This window comes from Vulpes lagopus, chromosome 7 (genome assembly GCF_018345385.1).
Source record: "Vulpes lagopus strain Blue_001 chromosome 7, ASM1834538v1, whole genome shotgun sequence".
Classification (NCBI taxonomy): Eukaryota; Metazoa; Chordata; class Mammalia; order Carnivora; family Canidae; genus Vulpes; species Vulpes lagopus.
The window spans coordinates 65,234,914-65,255,746 of NC_054830.1; the positions used below are offsets into that span (position 1 = coordinate 65,234,914).

At 49.6% G+C, this 20,833-nt stretch overlaps 2 protein-coding genes across 8 annotated transcripts in view; one reads left to right on the top strand and one right to left on the bottom strand.

Moving 5' to 3' along the window:
• Window positions 1–8,756, top strand: part of FKBP15 (FKBP prolyl isomerase family member 15) — a 62,684-nt gene extending 53,928 nt beyond the window's left edge. For 2 of the 3 annotated variants that reach the window (XM_041762256.1, XM_041762259.1), the window contains exons 22-28: window positions 923–1,078; window positions 1,722–1,874; window positions 2,846–2,968; window positions 3,781–3,888; window positions 4,163–4,836; window positions 5,855–5,951; window positions 8,159–8,756. In XM_041762256.1, coding sequence (XP_041618190.1) covers window positions 923–1,078; window positions 1,722–1,874; window positions 2,846–2,968; window positions 3,781–3,888; window positions 4,163–4,836; window positions 5,855–5,951; window positions 8,159–8,236 — 1,389 coding nt within the window. In that variant the 3' untranslated portion in view covers window positions 8,237–8,756. The remainder of the gene's footprint in view (window positions 1–922; window positions 1,079–1,721; window positions 1,875–2,845; window positions 2,969–3,780; window positions 3,889–4,162; window positions 4,837–5,854; window positions 5,952–8,158) is intronic. The other variant, XM_041762258.1, reaches the window with a different exon arrangement.
• A 2,370-nt stretch (window positions 8,757–11,126) lies between these two features.
• SLC31A2 (solute carrier family 31 member 2) lies at window positions 11,127–20,413 on the bottom strand. 5 transcript variants are annotated; one of them, XM_041764177.1, is made up of 5 exons: window positions 20,280–20,387; window positions 18,602–19,152; window positions 16,034–16,100; window positions 13,536–13,722; window positions 12,100–12,539 (listed from the first exon to the last, which is right to left on the bottom strand). In XM_041764177.1, the coding sequence occupies exons 3-5, from the start codon at window positions 16,098–16,100 to the stop codon at window positions 12,371–12,373; spliced, it is 423 nt and encodes a 140-aa protein (XP_041620111.1). In that variant the 5' UTR covers window positions 18,602–19,152; window positions 20,280–20,387; the 3' UTR covers window positions 12,100–12,370. The 5 variants fall into 5 exon arrangements, with proteins under 5 accessions (XP_041620113.1, XP_041620111.1, XP_041620109.1 ...); XM_041764176.1 differs by lacking the exon at window positions 18,602–19,152 and having other exon boundaries at window positions 12,103–12,241; window positions 12,368–12,539; window positions 20,280–20,413; XM_041764179.1 differs by lacking the exon at window positions 18,602–19,152 and having other exon boundaries at window positions 11,127–12,241; window positions 20,280–20,413.
• Window positions 20,414–20,833: the final 420 nt, after the last annotated feature.

The following is a 20,833-nucleotide window of genomic DNA, read 5'->3' on the forward strand; positions in this document are numbered from 1 at the left end:
GAATATGTTGGCTTACACTTCCAGCACTGTGTGAGCAAGTCCGTATCTCTATATTTTGTCCAACTCTGCATATGTCAGTTTTTCTAATCTTTATAGCCTGATAGGTGAAATATGCTGTCTTATTTTTTTTTTGCTGTCTTATTTTAATATATATTTTTGTTAATAGTGAAGCTTTCGTATATTTAATACCTATTTGTGTTTATTTTGTAAATTTTTTGTAATGTCCTTTGTCTTCTTTTCTATTGTAATATTTGATTCATAAACATTACTAAGGATGTTAATCCTTTGTCACTCATAGATGTTACAAATATCACTTATTATTTTCAGTATCTGTTGTATTAAAATTTTAAGCCTAAACAAGCCCCATTGAACAAAGTGGGAATATTTCTTTCTCTCTGTTCTGGAACAGTTTATTTTTATTTATTTTTTAAGATTTCATTTATTTACTTAGCAGGCAGGGGGAGGGGCAGAAGGAGAGGAAGAGAGAGAATCTCAAGCAGACTCCAGGCTGAGCACAAGCCTGATGTGGAGCTTGATCCCACGACTCTGAGATCATGACCTGAGCCGAAATCAAGAGTTGGACATTTAACCAACTGAACTACCCAGGTGCCCCTGGAACAGTTTAAATATGAAAGAAGAAACTTTCTGAGATTTCTGTAAAACTCCAGTGAAGCTTTTGTGGTCTTGTGCCTTTTTTTTTTTTTTTTTTTTTTTTTTTTTTTTTGGTCTTGTGCCTTTTTAGGGGGTAAATCTTGGTCTACATTTTCTGTCCCTCAGCTGACAATGTTAAATATAGAAGGAAAATTAAACATTGAATTGTTCCAGAAGGACCCAGCCAGCTCAAAAACTACCATCACTGTCACCATCTGCATTTATCCTCTGTGAAACAGCTAGAGCTGATGATGGTTCTCTTATTCCTAAGAACCTCTCTGAAAGGAAAAAGAAGTCAGCTCAAGAGCGCTGTCAGGCTGAGGAGGAGATTGATGAAATCCGCAAGTCCTACCAGGAGGAACTGGACAAGCTTCGGCAGCTCTTGAAAAAGGCTCGGGTGTCCACAGACCAAGCAGCTGCAGAGCAGGTATCAGGAACCTGAAGCACTTTGGAAACATGCCTTTAGGCACATTATTGTCCTTGGAAAAAAAGGGATTCCAAACATCATAAAACCAGAGTCCTCATCCAGCAGACACCATCCTTCAGGCACATTATTGTCCTTGAAGAGAAGGAATTTATTTAGGTAATCAGGCAGGGAGACCAGGGACAGTGGCAGGACACACCTGGATCTCTAGTTCATAAGAGGCCTTTGACAGAGGCCTTTTTCCTCCTAAGTTCATAAATTCATACTTATGTGTATCTGTTTAATTGTTGAGTGAATTGGTGTAGTCTCCTCTGGGAATTTTGAAAAAACGGTTTCATCGGAACCTGTAAAGAGGGCCCAGACTCTGAAAAAGATCACATTATGGCCCTATTCTCTAGCAGCTGTCTAGACAGTCACCCCTTAACTGGTTGGAGTAGCTTTTAGAATCCTGATCAGCAATGATATCTGTGTACCTACATTTAAGAAGTACATTTACTTTCAGAGTAATCAAGGTCTTTCAGGTAGTTGTGTCCCTATTAAATCTGGGCTGTTGGCTTATTCTTTTTTGCCTTATGAAAGATGGGCTTCCCTAGATGCAACTGCCTCCCCACCCCCCCAGGATATGGTGATGACATTCTCTTGGCAGCTGTCTCTCGTGCAGGCTGAGCTGCAGACCCAGTGGGAAGCAAAATGTGAACACCTGCTGGCCTCTGCCAAAGATGAGCACCAGCAGCAATACCAGGAGGTTTGTGCGCAGAGAGATGCCAACCAGCAGAAGCTCCTCCACCTTCAGGAAAAGGTAGTTTTCCCTAGGCCAGACAGCCCAGTTAACTGAGGCAGACAGGTTGAGTCTTGTAAATCCTTCTGAACCTAAAATATGTTAATAGCTTGAAAACCAAACCATGCTTGTGCAGCTCTCCAGTTTATCAGTAATCTTTCACATATTGATTTTGGGAAGACAGGTCCGTGACCTAGAAAAAGCAAAAGCAACAATAGTGTTCTGGAATATGTATAATTCCACTATTTGATCATTTATGAAGCAAATACTTACTGAATACCAGTTGTAGTCTAGATACTGTGTTAGAAAAAGGGTTTACTCTGCCTTCAAGCATCTCACAGTCAAGAAAGTGAGACAGAAACAAAGATAAGCATTAAGGGCTATGAGGCCCAGAAGAGGAAGTGCCTGAGGGAGCAGGGCCCAGAAGGCCCCATAACCTTGGTGAGAAGTGAGGTGTGGAAGGTGGCTGAATGCCGCAGGCAGAGGTACGGAGGTGGGACGGGGCCTGGGTATGGTGAGATTGGGCCTGGGTATGGTGGGATCGTGGTATGAAAGTGACAGAGATGGAAGATGGCTTAGAGTCATGGTGTGAAAGTCTGCGTATCTTTCCTTAGAGAATCTAGTTAAAACTCTCTGACTCAGAGATGATGAAGGCCGTCTTGGCAGGTGAATAGACTGCTTCTAATGGCCAGTGTTCATGTCTGTTACTGGACTTCTATCCCCTCTTTTCTCATCATGCTCTTGACCTGATTAGGAACAAGACAGGTGGCCTTGGTGGGGAAGAGGAGGTGAAGTTGTGAATTGAGACTGAGGGATGAGGAAAGAGAATGTCCTGAGTCAGCAGCCTGGGGCGGGTGGGGGCATGCAGACACCCAGACCTACCTGAGGTTAACGCTGGATGCTTAGGATGGTTCTTGTCCCCCCGGGGGCCCTGACTTCCACCTGGCAGTCCAGGCTCCCAAGGCCACAGCTACAATCTGTTCATTTTGCAGTGTCTAGCCCTCCAGGCCCGAGTCACAGCCCTGACAGAGCAAAATGAACAGCGCGCAGAGGACCCGGAGAATAAGTCCCACGCGTCTGGGGTTGCAGCTGCTGCCACTGATGCCTCAGAGAAGGTGAGCGGGCATTTCGAAGAAGAAGCAAGTCAGATCATATCAAGGGATTGAGTGAGTGTGCATATCAGGCATTCAGGAAGAATGTGGCCAGTTTTTTTTTTTTTTTTAAGATTTTATTTAGTTATTAGAGAGTGAGCACAAGTCGAGGGGGAGGGAGGGAGAAGCAGACTCTCCCCTGGGAGTCTGATGCAGGGCTTGATCCCAGTACGCTGGGATCATGACCTGAGCCAAAGGCAGATACTCACAGACTGAGCCACCCAGGCACCCCTAGTGTGGCCAGTTTGTTGTGTTGGTAGCTTTTTTTCTGTCTTTAGTGATAATACCACTTGTCTGACTTAAGTAAAACTTAACTCTTTGGAGCCTATCACATTAATGGCCACCCCAGAAGACTCCATCCTGAAGTTTTGACAGAGAAGGGAGTGTCTCTAACTCACAAGAGAGAGGAGTGTCCCCAGCAGCTGCTGGCACCAATCCTCACAGCCCACGGCAGCTCAAATGGTGGCCACAACGGGAGGAGGCATCAATAAACACGTGCCACAGCTTGCCTTTTTTTTTTTTTTTTTTTTTTGGAAATCATGCATTTGCCTGTCCTTGATAACCCTTCCACCAAATGTTGTTCCTTATCTAACATGGCCCTCTCCATAGTGACAGCCTTGGGCATCTCAGTTCATGACCAGCTGTGTCGCACTACATGGTTCCAGAAGGGCTTCCTTTCAGCCCTCCAGACCCCTCTCTGGAATTGACATGCATCCCCTAATCACTTGATTTGGGCAGCATATATTTTGTTTTGCTCTCCTCACGTCTTCACGCAGGTCAAGAAGATCATGAACCAGGTGTTCCAGTCCTTGCGGGGAGAATTTGAGCTGGAGGACTCTTACAGTGGCAGGGCCGTTCTGGGGACCATCATGAACACCATCAAGGTACGGCCGGCTGGTGATTGTTTCACTGAGGCGAGAATCTTGGTGCTTAAGTACCTTCTCAGGGGTCCTAAATCTAAAAAGTATTCAAGACTGTTCCTCAATAATCAGGATAAGTGGAATGACTTCTGTCTGCATGGATGAGGGCAGCCTCTGGTGAGAGGAAGAAACAGTCATGTGACCTGCAGGAGCAGTTGTGCTCTCAGGGAGCGAAGAAGTAGGAGTGCCTGCTGTTTTCCTGTCAGTGAGCATCTCCTCCTCCTTGGCTTTTGAACAGATAGTGACTCTTCAGCTGTTAAACCAGCATGAGCAAGACAAGGGACAGAGCAGCAGTGAAGAAGAGGAGGAAGAGGAAGAGCGGCCTCAAAGACCCCGGGAGCACTCGGTTTCAGCCAGTTCTGGACCGCCTCTAGCGCCACAGAGTACGGAGATGCAGGAGTCCTCCCTGGTGTCATCGGAGCAGGCAGTCCAGGAGGCTGTCTCCCTGCCTCCTCGGGTCCTCTCTGTTCCCCAGGATGAGGTACAGGGAAGGGAAGGGGAGCCTGCAGAGGCAGAGGTGCTCTCAGAGATAAAAGGTGATGCCCGCCCACCTGAACTGTCTTGTATCCCCTCCCAAAGACCTCTGGGGCCCCCAACTTCAATTCCCCCTAAGCCTCCGGGCCCTGTACTTGTGGATTCTGAGTGTGAGGAGACACTTGCTGCCAACCCATTGGAAAATGCCTGTGTCAAAAAGCCAGAGAGCCCCACAAGACTGTCCCTGACTTCACACCATGGGGACCCACTGGCCTTAGGGCCTGAAAGTCTAGGAGAAGAGCCTCAGCCTCCAGAGCTCAAGAAAGATGAGGATGTCACTAACCCTCCTGCTCCCTCTAAGGAGCTAGAAAACACAGAGGCAGATTCACCAACTGTTGGAACAGCAAGTGGACCTAACCAGTATTCTCAGCATACCAGGTATGTCTTCCTGAGCCGTTTCCAGAACAGGGCAGCTGTATGTGGAGGTTGTCACTGGTTTTGCCAGGGCTGGTCACCCATCCTCAGAGAAGGACTGACTCACTGTTGATTCATTCACGTATTTATTCAATAATACCTATGTGGTCAGCACTGCAGTAGGGTGGTAGGCAAGGCAGATTTGGTTTTTGAGTTAAGGAGCTTGCAGTCTAGTGGGGAAGCCAAATATTTATGTATTATAAAAGTATGATAAGTCCTTCAAAACAAAATTCTATATTATGGTAATAGAGAATAAAACGGGAATTATTCTGCATTTATTTACTTATTTTTAAGATTTTATTTATTCATGAGAGACACACAGAGAGGCAGAGACACGGGCAGAGGGAGAAGCAGGCTCCATGCGGGGAGCCCGATGTGGGACCAGGACCTGAGCCGAAGGCAGATGCTCAACCACTGAGCCACCCAGGCATCCCTATTCTGCTTTTAGATACAGTGGTTAGGGAAGGATTCAGAGAAGGTAATGTATAAACTGGGACTTAAAGGTTGGAAAGGAGCCTTCAATGCCAGGGTTCGGAGGAAGAGATTGCAGAGAGCAGGCACAGCACATGCCAGGGTCCTGTAGTAGGACGGGACATGACAATCAAGGAGCCAAAGAAGGCCCAGTAAGGAGGAGAGTGATGTTAACCTGAGATTGGAGAATGAAGTAGGGACCAAGACATGTGAGATCTTGTGTCACTCTTAGAAATTTGGACTGGAAGTACCTTGAAAAGTTATTAAAGGGATTTAAGCAAAAAAAAAAACAAAAAAAAAGACATGGCCTGATGTATTCGTTTTTAAAGATGACTGGCTATAGGCCATGGAAGGCGTCAAGCGCACTAGGAGGCCAGCGTGGAGGCGGGGGGTAACTCCTGGGCCACTACCACAGCTGCTGGATTCTTTCTGCAGAGCTTGTGGGCTTTGTGGCCTGAAACAGGAACAGCGCCATTTTCTGTTGACTTGATTTTCTTGATTTTTCCTTCAGTCTCTCAGGGGATGAAGACGATGAACTCTTTAAAGGGGCAACTCTGAAATTTTCGAGGCCCAAAGCACAGCCTGAGGAGGAGGATGAAGATGAGGTGGTAAGGAAATGCCAGGCCCTGCCTCACACCACTCCCCAGGGACCCTTCCCTGCTGGCTCCAAGAAGAGAAGTGGAGTCTGCGGGTGGCCGGTGCCTTGGGCTCTGTGTGCTGCAGCCTGTGGGAGCAGCCGAGGGGCTGGGAGGGGGCAGCTCTGTAAGCGTGGTGGGGATGGGCAGATACTTTATTCCTGAAAAGGGATCTCGATTTCTGTCCACGCAGGAATGATTGCTCCTTTCAGTGAAGGAAGTCAAGCTGCTTAGTCCTGTATTAGAATGCTAGAGCCTCAGGTTCCCCAGATCTGCTTGGAATTTGTCTACTTTACAATCAGAAGGGACTTTGAAGGTCTTGTCTTACATCTTTATTCATAGACAAAGAAACTGAGGCGCAGAAAGAGGATTTACCTAAAGGCACAGAGAGAGTTAGTGGTAGAGCTAGGACTGAAACCCAGGCTCCTTCCAAGACTGCCTGTTTTGGGGCCTTTCCACTTCCTCAGCCTGCACCCTGCGCTGCTACCTTGTTTGGTCCTCACAACACCCTGGGCAGAAAATGGTTTAAGTGCTGATAGCACAACCTCACTCTACCAAGCTGCAGAGTGATGGCCGGAGGGCGGCTTGCTCCTAGAGCCTGCCTGGATCAGAGCCCTGATTCTTGCATCTATTGTCCCACTGTGAAGTGAGGCTGTCACTAGGACATTTAACTGCTCTGATGGGACTGTCACTAGAGAGAAATATGGGTGGAGAACACAGATCAGCTTCAGGCTCAGCCTGTCCCAGGGACAGAATTGTGAGGTGATTTTGCCAGAACCTGGGGGAAATGGCTGTGGCAGAGCAAGGAGCTGGCTTGCACATACAATGCCCTTGCCTCCTGCCCGGACTCCCCTGGGGGAAGTGCACCATTTCTTCCCATGGGCCTTTCTTCCCAGGAATTAAATTTTTATTCAAAAATTTTGAATATGAGTTCTGCACTTAAAAAATAACAAAAAACCAATTGAATATCCCAAGTGGCTGCCGTAAATATAGTTGGAATGTTTAGTTACCAATATATTACTGGTATTAATATGAATACTATCAAGGTAATTTTTATTTCTGGGATGCTCTGAAAACTTCTCATTTAATACTCTGCTAATCTAGTGAGGTAGGCACTTTTATCCCATTTTATAGAGAAGAGGACTGAGGCCCAGCAAGATTAAGTAATAGTCTTAAGGTTTTAATGCTGGCAAATACAGAGCCAGAATTTTAGCCAAAATAAAACAGAAGCAGTGAGCCAGTCAGACTAGAGCTCCCTTAGTTGATGCCCAGAAAGGGATACGAGGTCTGTACCAGGGACCCCTGACCACATCCCGCTGCCTCTGTTTGGCCAGCCCTGTGAAGACTGACCGTGGGCCACAGTAGCTCAGAGCAGGGGATATTCCATGTGTGCCTTTCTCCTGCTACCCCTTTCTCCTGCTACCCCTGTGGGAGCTGTTCCCTGCCAACCTAGAATTAAAAAGCCAGGACCTCAAGTCATGAAAAGTGGGGGAGAGTTTCCTCTGTAGTCTGTTAATCTCCATTTTCCTACTACCTGGTTGGAGAGAGTGAGGAAAGGGCCAGTGGGATCAAGGGTGTTGGGGGTTGTGGCCCTGTGCTCCTGGCCTCTCTTCGCCTCTTGGATTTGCCACTTGGTAACGTGGCCAAGGCTCTGAACTCATTTCTCCCAAATGGTGGGGTCACTTCCAGAACCAGACAGGCCACCAGAGGCCACAGCAGTGTCTTCAGATGGAGCTATATTCTTCCCAACCTCCCTTCATCTTCTTGCATCTTCTCTCTCTCTCCATGGGGCTGCTCTGCTTCTCTTTCTTCCTCCTACTCCTCTCTCTTCCCCCATCAACCCTCCTTTTCCCACACGAAATGTGTAAGTCACTGCATGAGAAGAAACCTGTCAAATCAATACATGTGTTTCACAAATAAATGATAAAATCATCCAATGTTGGTTGTCTTGTCTCTGTGTTGGAGGACTGCCTCCCTTCTCTGCATGCTTGGCTCAGCTTTATCTGGAAGCCCAGGTTTGCTGGCCACAGAGTCAGTCCTTTTGAATAAAACCTTAAGCAACACCGTCCTTCCCAACCTGGAGCTGGAAGCAGGTGCCAGTTCACTTCACCTTATCCAGGCGGGGAGGCCGTCTGGTGCAGGGACAGGTGAGGACTGACTGCTCTTTCCTGTTTTGTCAGAGCATGAAGGGACGGCCGCCCCCGACACCACTTTTTGGAGATGATGATGACGACGATGACATTGACTGGCTAGGATGAAGACCTGGGAAACTGGTGGGAAGGCCTTTCTTTCGACCCTTCCCTAAGCATGGTCATGCACAGCCAGCCCTGGGTCTAGACAAGCCACAGGTGAGGTGAAGGTGAGCATTCTGAGGACAGCAGTGCACACATCTGAGTTAACCAACATCTGAGCACCTTGCCCGGCTGGTCGGAGAGGAGTGTGAGCCTGTCTTCACAACGTCGGGGTCCTGTCTTAGAATCCCCTGGGGAGGAAGGGCTGGTGGGTCGCCTGCAGTGTCACCTACAAGAATCCTGCCCTCTTCCAAGCTTTTTATTCTCTTCACTAAGACTGATGTGCCTCTCAATGCTCAACTGTGCACCAGCAACCGGACCTGTCATCTCGGGTGAGGTCTCCCTGGTGGAACCCAGGGTGGACTACACTATCTAAACCCCGGTTCAGTTAACCAGGGACATGTATCTTTTCTCTGCCTTAAATCTGATAAAAGAGGTCAATGAATATTTGAAATTAACAAAACTAAAATAAATGTCTGTGATGAAACTTGCCTCAAGCTCTTGGGGAGACATCTGATTGGGTTCTCAGACTGGCTGTGCTCCTCTCTGGGCATCTCAGGGTAGGGGCTGTAATGGGCCTAGGTTGGTTAATGCCCAAAAGCACATAATCCCTTTGGCACCTACCCCTGGAACTCAGGCTTTCAAGAAAGGGCACCACTGTGCTGTCCCAGTTCACCCTAGCTGCCTGAAGGCTTGAGGCACCATGGTCATATGAGAACTGGTCACCGTTCTCTTGTTCCTGCACAAGGAAGCTATGCACAGAAGGTGGGAGGGTCCCTCCGTGGCATCGTCGTTCAATGCTGGCCCTGGATTGATGCTTCACTTTGAGAGCAGCTTCCGTTCCTTCTGGACTCGGGGCCAGGACTAATGCAGAGAAGAGTAGGGAGAAAATAGTTGTGCTCACTTTACTTGTTTCAGGATATTCCAAAGACCATGCAACCAGTCTTCGAAAAGGAGAATAATTTTAATAGAAGTGTTCCCTGGTTTACAATGTTTATAAGATAGTATCCTGAATTCTGATGGCCTGACAGTCCATGAGGACAGATCCTTTGTGAGCCTGTGAGCCATAAGTGGGGCTGGGAGGCAGTAAGAACCACTGTTTAGTAAACTTAGTTGTTGAGCATTTTACACAGACTCTCCAGCAGTTCTTTTTTTTTTTTTTTTTTTTTTTAAGATTTTATTTTTTCATGAGAGACCTAGAGGCAGAGACCTAGGCAGACAGAAGGCTCCCTGTGGGGAGTCAGATGCGGGACTCGATCCCAGGACCCCTGGGATCACAACCTGAGCCAAACAGATGCTCAACCACTGAGCCACCCAGGTACCCCTCTCCAGCAGCTCTTGCAGAAGACACTTATCCCCATTTTACAGAGGAGACACCGAGCCTTAAAGAAGTCAATTAACTTGTCCAAGGTTACATAGCTAGTAAGCAGGAGAATAAGAATTCAAATCCTGGCTAGCCTTTTCTGGAACCTGGGCTCTTGTCCACCAGGATGGCATCCTTCACTGGGTTGGGGGAAAAGGGGTAGTCATGCTTGTCAGAAATCCTGGACCCCGGTCTTCTGAAACAATCTCTGCCCTGTTGCGGTAAAAAACACGGCACAGACTTCTCAGTCCCTGCTGCCTGTGTTCACAGCCTCGCAGCACTGGGTGCTGTGTGGCCTGGGCCGGTGACCCTGTCAGCCTCACGTGCATCTGTGCTAAGGAGCAGACTTGGGCCAGGCTGCCTGCCACTACAGCCCTGGCTCTGCCACTCACGAGCTGGATGACTAACTTCTTTGTGCCTCAGCTTCCTCTTTTTTATTTTTTTAAGATTTTACTTATTCGTGAGAGAGAGGGAGAGAGAGGCAGAGACACAGGCAGAGGTAGAAGCAGGCTCCCTGCCGGGAGCCTGATGTGGGACTCAATCCCAGGATTCCAGGACCAGGCCCTGGCCTGAAGGCGGTGCTAAACCGCAGAGCCACCCAGGCTGCCCAGCTTCCTCTGTTCTAAAACAAGGATGAAGAGTTTCTACCTGGTTGTGAAGGTTAAATGAGTTGATACTGTCAAGTGCTTACAACACTACGTGGCATAAAAAGCACTAGAGAGGTATCAAATTAAAAGAAAACTAAAGGTAGAAGAAAAAAAGTGCCACCTTTTGTGACTTGGCCATGAAGAAGGTTGAAATGCTTACTTAATCTAATCAGCTTCTCTAGAGCAGATTTGTTTAAAAGCCCTCTGTGCCATTCATGCCTCCCACGTACCACATTTAGAGACTGTATCAAACCGAAGAGGTTGCCTGTCACCCATGGAAGTGCTCATTTTAGCAATGCCCCAGGGGAGGGAGCCTTAGCTGGTCAGGACGTATAACTGGGTACGTGAGGCTTCATCAGCAAGACCACACTGGACCTTGGAAACTTTACTCCCACCTTGTGACATGGAGCGGCCTTCCTATTTGCTGCCGAGGTGGGGAGATTGCACTAATCAATACTCAACGTGTCCCATACTTTGTTACAGTTCTCACTGCAAATTAAAAAGTAGTTTTGATGTATTTTTGCTTCTGCCCTCAGGGAAAGAAGGTGCTTTGCCGGCTATGTAGCAGTTAGTTGTCTTTCTCACAGCAAGGCAGCACCCCAGCAGGACTTGGTGTGTGAACATGAGGTCTCGGTGAGGCAAGGTTGTGGGCTGTCTGCCTGAGGGCAGCATTTCAGGACTGGCTTCCCTGAGCACAACGTTGCCTTCATAGCAGATGGACAGACTCAGTCCTTGGACAGCCCTACAGCCAGCACTACTAGCTGCATTTGCCCTACCCAGCTCCTGCAGTTGCTACAAGGGTGGTGTGTGCTTGCTGTTTGAGCAGAAACACAAGAATGGCCACAGGTTGTTTAAAAATAACATTTATTAAAACTTCTATTTCCTTTGTAATTTCCCAAGCTTAAGACGGTCTTTCATCTAGCCTGTGAGGTACTTGAGCACAGACATTACAGTATCCAGCAGTGATGTTCCCTCCCTGGGTCTCTGGTTTCTTTTTCTGTCAAGTAAACTATCTGGAGAGTCCTGTCTAACTCTACGTGTAACACGCTTTGGTTTGCCTACATACTTCGTCCTCAGTCCATACTCCATGTGGCTTGCCCAGGATTTCAAGGGAATGAATCCTGTTTCCCCACCAGACGAGATGGGTGAGCAGTAAGTAAGAAAGAGAGAACAGGAAGTACTGAATTCAGTGCAGTTCTCTGTTCTGCATAAAAGAAGGAACAGGATAAAAGCGAGCACGGGGGGCCTGAAAAGTGCCCCAGACACCTCAAGCCATTAGACCGCCTTCATCCCACACACAGTGCTGTCTGATGGGAGAAGTTCACTGTCCAGAGGATAGGTCAGGAGCCTTGGTAACAGTCCTGCTTCTTGGCCTTGACTCTGCTGTCGGACCCAGAAGAAAGAGAATCAGTTTCCAGCAGACGCTGCTATCTATCAGGAATCAGATGAAATCATTTTGCTAAAAATTCTGTATTCATGTGCAAAATTGTGAGCCAGAGGTTCAGTGGGAAAAATGAAAAATCTCTGTCACCATGATCCACAGAAGAGACCATCTTTATGTGTCCCAAAGGCAGAAAGGTGAGAAAAAAGGAGCCAGCTTGGTCTCCATCCCTCAAAGACAGAAGAGGTCAGGAAGTCCAATGGAAGATGCTCCTCTAAGGCATGAATCACAAGGGCAGAAGGTATGCAGCTTCCATGCCCCCTCTGTCACCCAGATCCCATCTCCCTGTCTTGAAGATCTTTGGAAATTCTTAATTTTGAGTCAACAGAGATAATTCATCATGGGCTCAGCAACCCTGTCCCCAGGTTCTGGTCTCCATTCTCCCTCAGGTCACAGCAGCCTTATTAAGGCACAAAATGTCCACGTCCAGGCCCTGTGCAGGCTGGCTGAGGACAGACGTAGCTGCAGTGGACACCGAACTCCAGACAGCACATGCTGGCTTCAGCAGAAAGTCTCTGGAGCTAGAAGCAAGGTGAGGAACAGCCATCATAAGAAATAGACATGTGGCTGGAGGTTCAATGTCTGCTGGAAGAGCTGAGGGGCTCCCAGCTCTCTATGCAGCCCCCTGGTCCCTGCATAGCCCTCACCAGCTAAACCATGCTGAGAAGCGGGTAGGCTAGGTAGTAGCCTACAGCAGAGCCGAGGATCACGCCGAAGAAAATCCAGGTGTTGTAGGACATGACAGCCAGCATCATGAAGTAGCCTATGACCACCTGAAGGACATGGATTACAGACTGGCCAAAGTGACAGAAAAGCCACCTAAATGAAAAGTAGAGCCAAGTTAGTGTCGGTAATGAGCTGGAAGCTAGGAGCTGGTGCAGGAACTAGAAAAAGCGGCTGAGTTAACAGGCCCAGCTTATTTATAATGTGTATGCTTAACTCAGAAGAGATTTATTTCTAAAGAGCTGTATGAGAAACCACTGATAGGGAACAGGGCCTGGCACAAGGAGCCTTGGATAATCACATCTCTACTACATTCAGCTCTGAGCTTCCTGGCATACAAGGCAGAAAGGGAAAATGAGGCATGTATTGTCATGTCTGCTAAAGACTAATACAAAATCATCAGTAAGGCAGGTATTTTTTTTTTCTTTCTGCATCTACTGGGGGAGGCAGTATTACAATGGAAAGATCAACTCCTAGCTCTGCCACTTAACTATATTGTGGCTTAGCACAAACATCTTAACCTCTCTGAACTGAAATCTCCTTATCAGTAAAACAAGAATAATACCTCCCTCGAGGGGTGGGCGTGAACGGCAGAGACATGCGTGTAAGGACAGGCCGGCTCAAGAAGCACAGCTAGAGAGGGCCGAAGCAGACCCTATGTGGCTGCCTTACCAGACCGGGGTGGGAAGGAGGCTCGGGCTCCCCCACCAAGCCTGCTCCACTGCTGACAGCAATTCCTACTATTTGTGTAGGGACAGCTGCAGATTCCGTCTTGGCTTTGGAAGCCCTGGTGACCTAAGAAAGGCTGCTGAGATTTGAAGAAGGCACTGGGTGGACACCCCTGTTGCCAGACCAAGGCCTGCAGGAAGAGTTCTGGGGATCTGAGCCTCCCCAGTGGGCTGTTCGTGGAGCTCTGGCCTAGGCATCAGGGGACCCCTGCTCTGGTTCACCTCACAACTTACCCACTGTAAGCACTTTGGCAAGTCCTGGGCCTCAGTTTGCTTTCCATGAAGTGGGGCTAAGGCCCTCCGGGCCCAGCCTGTCTCTCAGGGTGAATGTGAGTACGCTGCCATTCCCTACACTGCCTGTTACCTGAGGCGGGTTGTGCTGACCGGGGGCGAGTCTGAGCCCGAAGAATCCTGGTCTGTCTCCTCAGTGAGCTGGCTGGCGGGGATGGACATGCTCACTACAGCCCAGTAGAGCAGCTTGGCTTTGCCAACCTTGATGCTTTCATACAACACAGCCAGGAACAGGACCACCAGCACTGAAAGGGCCATGCCTGTCAAACGAAGCGGAGTTGCAGAGACCTGGATAGGCAAGCACTGATCCCTTCTGGCAGCTTCCCCCGGGACCTGGAATAGGTGGAGAAGAGCACCTCCACCCGGTCCCTCTCGATCCATTCCACCTCCCTCTCTCGCATCTTCTTCCCCACCCTGCTTGGGCTCAGAACTTGACTCTCTTTCCCCCTCCAGCTCTTTCTTGGTCAGGATGGCCTTTTGGGTATGTCTTTGAGATCAGGAAAAGAAGCCATCTGGAAAGCCAGAGGCCAAGGGTGAAGAGTCACACACACTGCCCGCAGCTCCCCGCTCTGCCACCCCCCCCCCAAAAGGCAGCACAAGTCTGTCCTGACTTGTTAAGGGAAGAGCATGTATGCAAGCTCCTATGTATGAGGATGTACACAGAAAAGTCTGGAAGGAAGGAGAGACAACAAGAGTCATAATTATCTGTGCAAACTAGGATATGAGATTTTTATTTTCTTCTCACCTAATTTTCCTAAGCTTCTGTATGGCTTTTATAATAGTGGGGAAAAAAACCACTAAATTATTTGACAGAAAACATGAAGTGCTTATGAGAGCTGCTGTAAAATTAGCTGCTAATTGCTACTTCTGTTTTATAAGACAGGGAGGGATACTAAATGGTCCAGCTATAGTTATTTTATTGGGCTCCCAGGAGGAAATCAGCTACAAAAGATGCAGGTTATATTTTAAAACATAAAATTACATGTAATTACGTGCACATGGCATGAATTCAACCAGTACAACAAGGTATAGAGTGAAAGGTAAGTCTTCCCAGCCCAGTGCCTAAAACCCCAGTGCTCTCCCCAGAGCACTTTCCTATATAGCTCTCCGGGGACACCTGCTGTAGGTATCTCCCTGTGCATATTCTTCTGCATCTGACATCATCCAAGTACACTGTCCCCTCAGTTCATACAGACCTACCTTATTTCTGTGGTTTCAAAGTATCAGATACAGTCTGTTTTCCAAAGATGGCCACCTCACCCTATTCCACCCCACATGCTCTTATAATGTCAAACACCCCTGCCATCAAGTGGTGGGGGCCATGTCCCCCTCTTTAGGCTGAGAAGACCTTTGTGACTTTCTCACCCAGTAAAGGTGGAAATAAGGCTCTGTGACTTCCAAAGCTAGGTCTTAAAAATCCCAGGCGCTGGGATCCCTGGGTGGCACAGCGGTTTAGCGCCCGCCTTTCGCCCAGGGCGCGATCCTGGAGACCCGGGATCGAATCCCACGTCGGGCTCCCGATGCATGGAGCCTGCTTCTCCCTCTGCCTATGTCTCTGCCTCTCTCTCTCTCTCTGTGTGTGACTATCATAAATAAAATTTAAAAAAATAAAATAAATTAAATACCATTTAAAAAAAAAAATCCCAGGCGCTTCTAACCTTGTTCTCTGGACACACTCATGCCCCAGAACCCAGCTGCCCTGCCATGAGGAAGCCCAGACCGCAGGAGACACCACATGTGGGTGTTCAACCAGCAACCCCTGCCGGAGGTCCTCGCTGATGACCAGCAGCGGCCAGGAGACACGAGCCTGAGGCAGCCTTCAGGAGGACTCCAGCTGCAGCCACTGTCTGACTACACCCGCCGGAGATGCTGTGAGTGGGGACGGCTTAGCTGAGCCCAGTCAACTCAGGACTTCGAGGAAGAATACTACAATGACTGGGATTAGGGGGGCGGGGGGTGACCACTGTAGGGATGACCGTGATTTAGTTGATCAGCACTTGTGGGGCTGGGCACTTGGGCCGCTTTCCACCTACTATTAAGATACAGTTTTTTAACCTGAAATGGAACTTTCAGCCCTGCCTTTTCAAGTCACACCAATACCATTCTCTTGCAAATTGGTGTCTCATTTGAGGTCCAGCCTGCAACAGCTGTTATGGGCTTCTGAGTGGATGCTAGGCATGGTAGGAGGTAGGTGCTGGGGGGTTACTAGGAGGCAGCAGGAGGCCTCCATCTAGTTCTGGCTCTGATGCTACTGGCTCTGTGACCCTGGACAAGTCTCTTACCCTCTTTGGGTTTCTGTTCCTTCTTTACTCACAAAGGCAAAAGTTGTATCCTCGGCCTGTCTCTGGGCCCTTGTGACAATCAGTGAGTTCATGGAGCCTCTTGTGATCTGAAGAGCAGTGCATGCAAATGGAATTATAAATGTGAAGTTCCTGCTCAATGTTTATGTGAGAGGAGTCAGGCTCACTTAAATGTCCACAGAGTGTAACACCAAAGAGAACCCAGGCTGTCCACTGCCTAGAGCAACAAAGTTTTCCGAGCTACAAGCTTATTAGGCTTTCCAATTTTTACCTGCAGGACTGTGGACACTCCAGAAATCAAACAGGAGCACCACCTCGTTGGAGAAGATGAAATGCATCTGAAAGAAAAGGGAATTTGCATTTTAGGGGGTTTAAGGCAGTGAAAGTCATGGTCCCTAATGCTCTCCAGCAGCCTTCCCTAAAGGTCCAGATGAATGAGGTGACTGGTCTTAAGTGCTGGAAGGGCCATCAGTGGTCATTAGGATCAATTGAGGCCAAACAGGGCAGTGGGTTAGCAGCAGAGCTATAATGAGCTGGTCCTACTCCAGGTGGACATGAGGTATAGGGGATAACACACACCTCGGTGTCCTCAGGTCATGCTGAGCTGTCCCCTCTGTGCCCTCCAAACCCAATGGGGAAGCAGTACACTGAGCAATGACTGCCTCTTACCCCCAGGGCCCCAGTCATTCTGCTCTGGCCATGTGTATCGTGGAGGGGCCAGGGGCAGCTGTCTCCACTCCACTCCACATCTGTCCACTCATTCATTAAACATTTGCTGACCCCACTCTGTGCCCAGCATTCTGAACAAAGGTTAATGTTTCTGCCTTCGATGAGCTCCCAGCCTTATAGAAAGAATGAAGGTAGGCGCAGTGACCATGCTGCCCATCTGAATGCCCTTCTCAAAGAGCACCTTGCCCAGCCTGTGTTTGGGGTGGCATCAATGGCTTTTCATACATTACCTTATTTCAGAACCATATTCTGTGTGACAGGAACAATTAGGCCCATCACACAGAAAAGAAAACTGGGGAAACTAAGCTCAGAAGAGTTAAGTAATTTGCTGCAGGTCACAAAGCTAGTAAGTCGGCAGAGCTGGGATTCAGAGCCAGGTCTAGCTGGATGCCATAGTGCTGTACATTCCAGGATACCACACTGCCTCTTGCTCGCCAAGAAAGGACAAGAAGGGAGCCGGGTGGCGATCCTCAATACCCACACCAGGCTTAATGACTGTATTGGGCAAGATTAAAGTTGGAGGGATCAATGTTAGTTCACCGTCTCAGGGAAAGGAAGGTCCCCTCTCATCAACTAGGACCTCAGCAGCAGTGGCTCTGCAAGCACTGTCAGTGCTCCTCCAGCTAAAGAGATCCTGGCTGAGGGGGATTAGGTGATAGAACGCTTTGCCTTCTAAATCAACTATTAGTATCCCCAAATATCAGAGCTAGAGTGTCCTTAGAAAGTTTGTGTGTGTGTGTGTGTGTGTGATATAATTGACATGTAACTTTTTATATTAGTTTCGAGTATATAGCATGATTCTGGCATTTGTATCTATTGTGAAACGATCACGATCACCACGTTTTGAGACTAGTTAATATCCAACACCACACATAGTTACAAGAACATTTAAGACCTACTCTCAAAAAAAAAAAAAAAAAAAAAAAAAGACCTACTCTCTCAGCAACTCTCAAACATACAGTAGTAACCAGTCACCATGCTGGGCAGCACATCCCTGGGCCGTATTCGTTTTCTCAGAGGTTTTTAGTCCCCTGGCTTTCAGTTTTGACTTTGGGTTTGTTTTTTTTGCCAGGGATCATGACCAAATAAAGTCTTCCTTGTAACTCCACCATATGTAAAACCGGGGGCTCTGAGTGAAGTGTAAAAAACACTGTCGTCGTCCAACTTGGCCCCTTTCTACCCCCATTTCATTCCCATATGGGGGAAATGAGTCCCAACAGGGGAAAGGATTTGCCCAAGACCTCATAAGAAGAAAATGGAAACCTGGGCAGTCATTTAAAAACCATGTGGAAGAATTCTAAAATAAAAATATAGCTTCTTGCTCCCTCAATGTGAGGGGGTGCTTGCTTAGTATAAGAGCTGAAACACACCAAAAAGAAAGTAGAAATCATTTTGAGTCTTACTACCCAGAGACCTCCCTTGTTAAGATTTCAAAAAGCATATTTGTTGATAGGGCAAAATGTTCACTAAAGATAAACATGAAAAAACAAGTACAAATTGTCTCGTGAAACTCTATTTACGCCGGAGTCACGCTCATTCGGCTTCAGATGAAGGCTCAAGCACCATCGCTGCAGTGGGAAATGTGGCAGGTGTTTGCACCATGCCCCTTCCCTGAGTTCACTTAATAAAGCAGTTGGCATGACTGGAATGTCCCCAACGGCTAGCTAATCAGAGAAGTTCCCTGACTGGCTTCCTTCTATCATCCTTGGGCCTGGGCCAGATGTCTCAGGGGCCTCAAACAGCTTTTGCTACAGACGTGAACACCCACAAAGCAACAGAAGTATTTCGGATGACAAACACTGGCTTCTGTTTTTGCTAGGGGTGCAGGTGCTGGCAATATGGAAAGGGATGAGACAAGTCCTTGGCCCTCATGGAACTGTTAGGAGAGAGGGAAGGGAGCAGATCATTAGAACAGGGTGTATGTAGTGGGTGAGAGGGAGGCACAGGGGAGGCAGCCCCCAGGGGGACACCTAAAGCAGCCAGGAAGGCAGATGGCTAAAACATCTTCTGAAGCAGGAGCAGCAGGAGGCAGCCAGGGGAAGACGGACAGTCCAGTATGTTCCGAGCTGGAAGTGCACTTGGAGTCCAGGAAGGACAAAGGCCCACCTACCCTGGCCTTTTCGCTGGAGAAAAAGATTCAAATCAGCACACCCTGACATGGGGCGGCATTTTCCAGTGAAAGGGCCCTGTGGTCAGGTATGTAAGAGGCAGCATCCTATTTTGTTTCCCCACTTAGGCAGAATCTCAGCCTCCAGCCCCTGAGTCTGACTTATCTGCGCCTTAGTCAGGGCCCCACCCTGGGTAGGGAGGGGCCGCGGTGAAGAAGAGAGCAATCATGGCCTTGTTTTCTTCTTCATGTTTGCATCTGGGGCTCCTTACGCTTGGGGAAGAGCTGTCTCATTTATAAACCCAAGACGTCAGGGGGAGGTTCAGGTCCTTGTCCCGCAGTGCCTGGCTCAGGAACTTTTCACAAGCTCTTCCCATCTATTTCCCCTTTTAGAAGGCTAGCAGGGGGTGGAGGGGCCGTTAGCCCAATGACCAGTACTGGCTTCCTGTATCTTAAATTCTATGATATGCTTTATGGGATGAAGAAAATTATGATTTCTTCAAAGACCAAAGAGTCTTGCAAGCTGTCATCCTCTCCACCCAGGTGAATTCTATCTAAAAAAACAAAACAAAACAAAACACAGCAATTCATCTGAAACGCTACTTCCTACCCAAATGTAGGGAGGATGGAAAGTAGCTGGGCTGGGGTTTTTCCCTCCTAAAGACCCAGACCCCCAGCTTGCCAGGGCAGGGGGCCAGCCCCGGGGCATGTGCTCGTGGCCAGAGGGCCTGAGGGGCATCCTCCAGGTGGGGGGCTTCCCTCTGGGGGAGGCTTCCCTTCAGGTGGGGGGCTTCCCTCCAGGTGGGAGGGCTTCCCTCTAGGTGGGGGGCTTCCCTCCAGGTGGGAGGGCTTCCCTCCAGGTGGGGGGCTTCCCTCTAGGTGGGGAGCTTCCCTCCAGGTGGGAGGGCTTCCCTCTGGGGGAGGCTTCCCTTCAGGTGGGGGGCTTCCCTCCAGGTGGGAGGGCTTCCCTCTAGGTGGGGGGCTTCCCTCCAGGTGGGGGGCTTCCCTCCAGGTGGGAGGGCTTCCCTCCAGGTGGGGGGCTTCCCTCTAGGTGGGGGGCTTCCCTCCAGGTGGGGGGCTTCCCTCTAGGTGGGGGGCTTCCCTCCAGGTGGGAGGGCTTCCCTCTGGGGGAGGCTTCCCTTCAGGTGGGGGGCTTCCCTCCAGGTGGGAGGGCTTCCCTCCAGGTGGGGGGCTTCCCTCCAGGTGGGAGGGCTTCCCTCCAGGTGGGGGGCTTCCCTCTAGGTGGGGGGCTTCCCTCCAGGTGGGAGGGCTTCCCTCCAGGTGGGGGGCTTCCCTCCAGGTGGGGGGCTTCCCTCCAGGTGGGAGGGCTTCCCTCCAGGTGGGGGGCTTCCCTCTAGGTGGGAGGGCTTCCCTCCAGGTGGGGGGCTTCCCTCCAGGTGGGAGGGCTTCCCTCTAGGTGGGGGCTTCCCTCCAGGTGGGAGGGCTTCCCTCGGGGGGGGCTTCCCGGAATGTCCCGTCCGTGCGCCCGGGGCAAGGGACCCCCACCCACGTGTGCCTCACCCACCGCGCCCCCGCTGCTGTCGGGCCCGACGGACTCCCAGCAGGAGGCACACACAGAAAACCCCACGGCAAAGCCACCGCCGGCGCCGCCTCCCGCGTCCCCTCACCCGGCTCCGTCCACCGTCTCGGCCTCGCCGCTGTCGGCGGCGTCGGGACTCACCCTGGGGCGAACGCGCCGGGCGGGCGGGCGCCGGGGCCGCGGCTGCTGCTCGCTCGGGTCTCCCCGCTCCGAGTCCGCTCGGACGCCGCCGCCGCGATCGCGAGCCGGGCCGCGCGGTCACGTGGTGGGGCGAGGCGGCGCGCGGGCTCCTGGGAGTTGTGGTCCGGGCGTGCGGCCTCCCTCCCGGCGGGGCGCGCGCACCTGCTCCCCGCCAGCCGCGCGCCCGCGGGAGGCCCCGGCCACCTGCCGCCCTCCGTTTGGCCCTTTAGCTCGTTTCGCATTCGCCTGGTCCCTGCAGTTATCATTAACACGCTCATTGCTCTTCTCATAAACCCAGTGACGCCTAACATGTTGAGTGAAAAATTGTCAAGTCCATTTTACGGACAAAATAGCAACAAATTAGGAGTAAATTACATTATGCCCCCGGGGCTTTGGGCCAGTAGCCATTCTTTTTCTATCTTTTCCAATCTGATAAGCCAAAAGCAACACACCGTTTTAATTTTAACTTGTATTTCTTTGGTTTCTAGGGTGGTAGACTTTTTTCTTACTGGTAT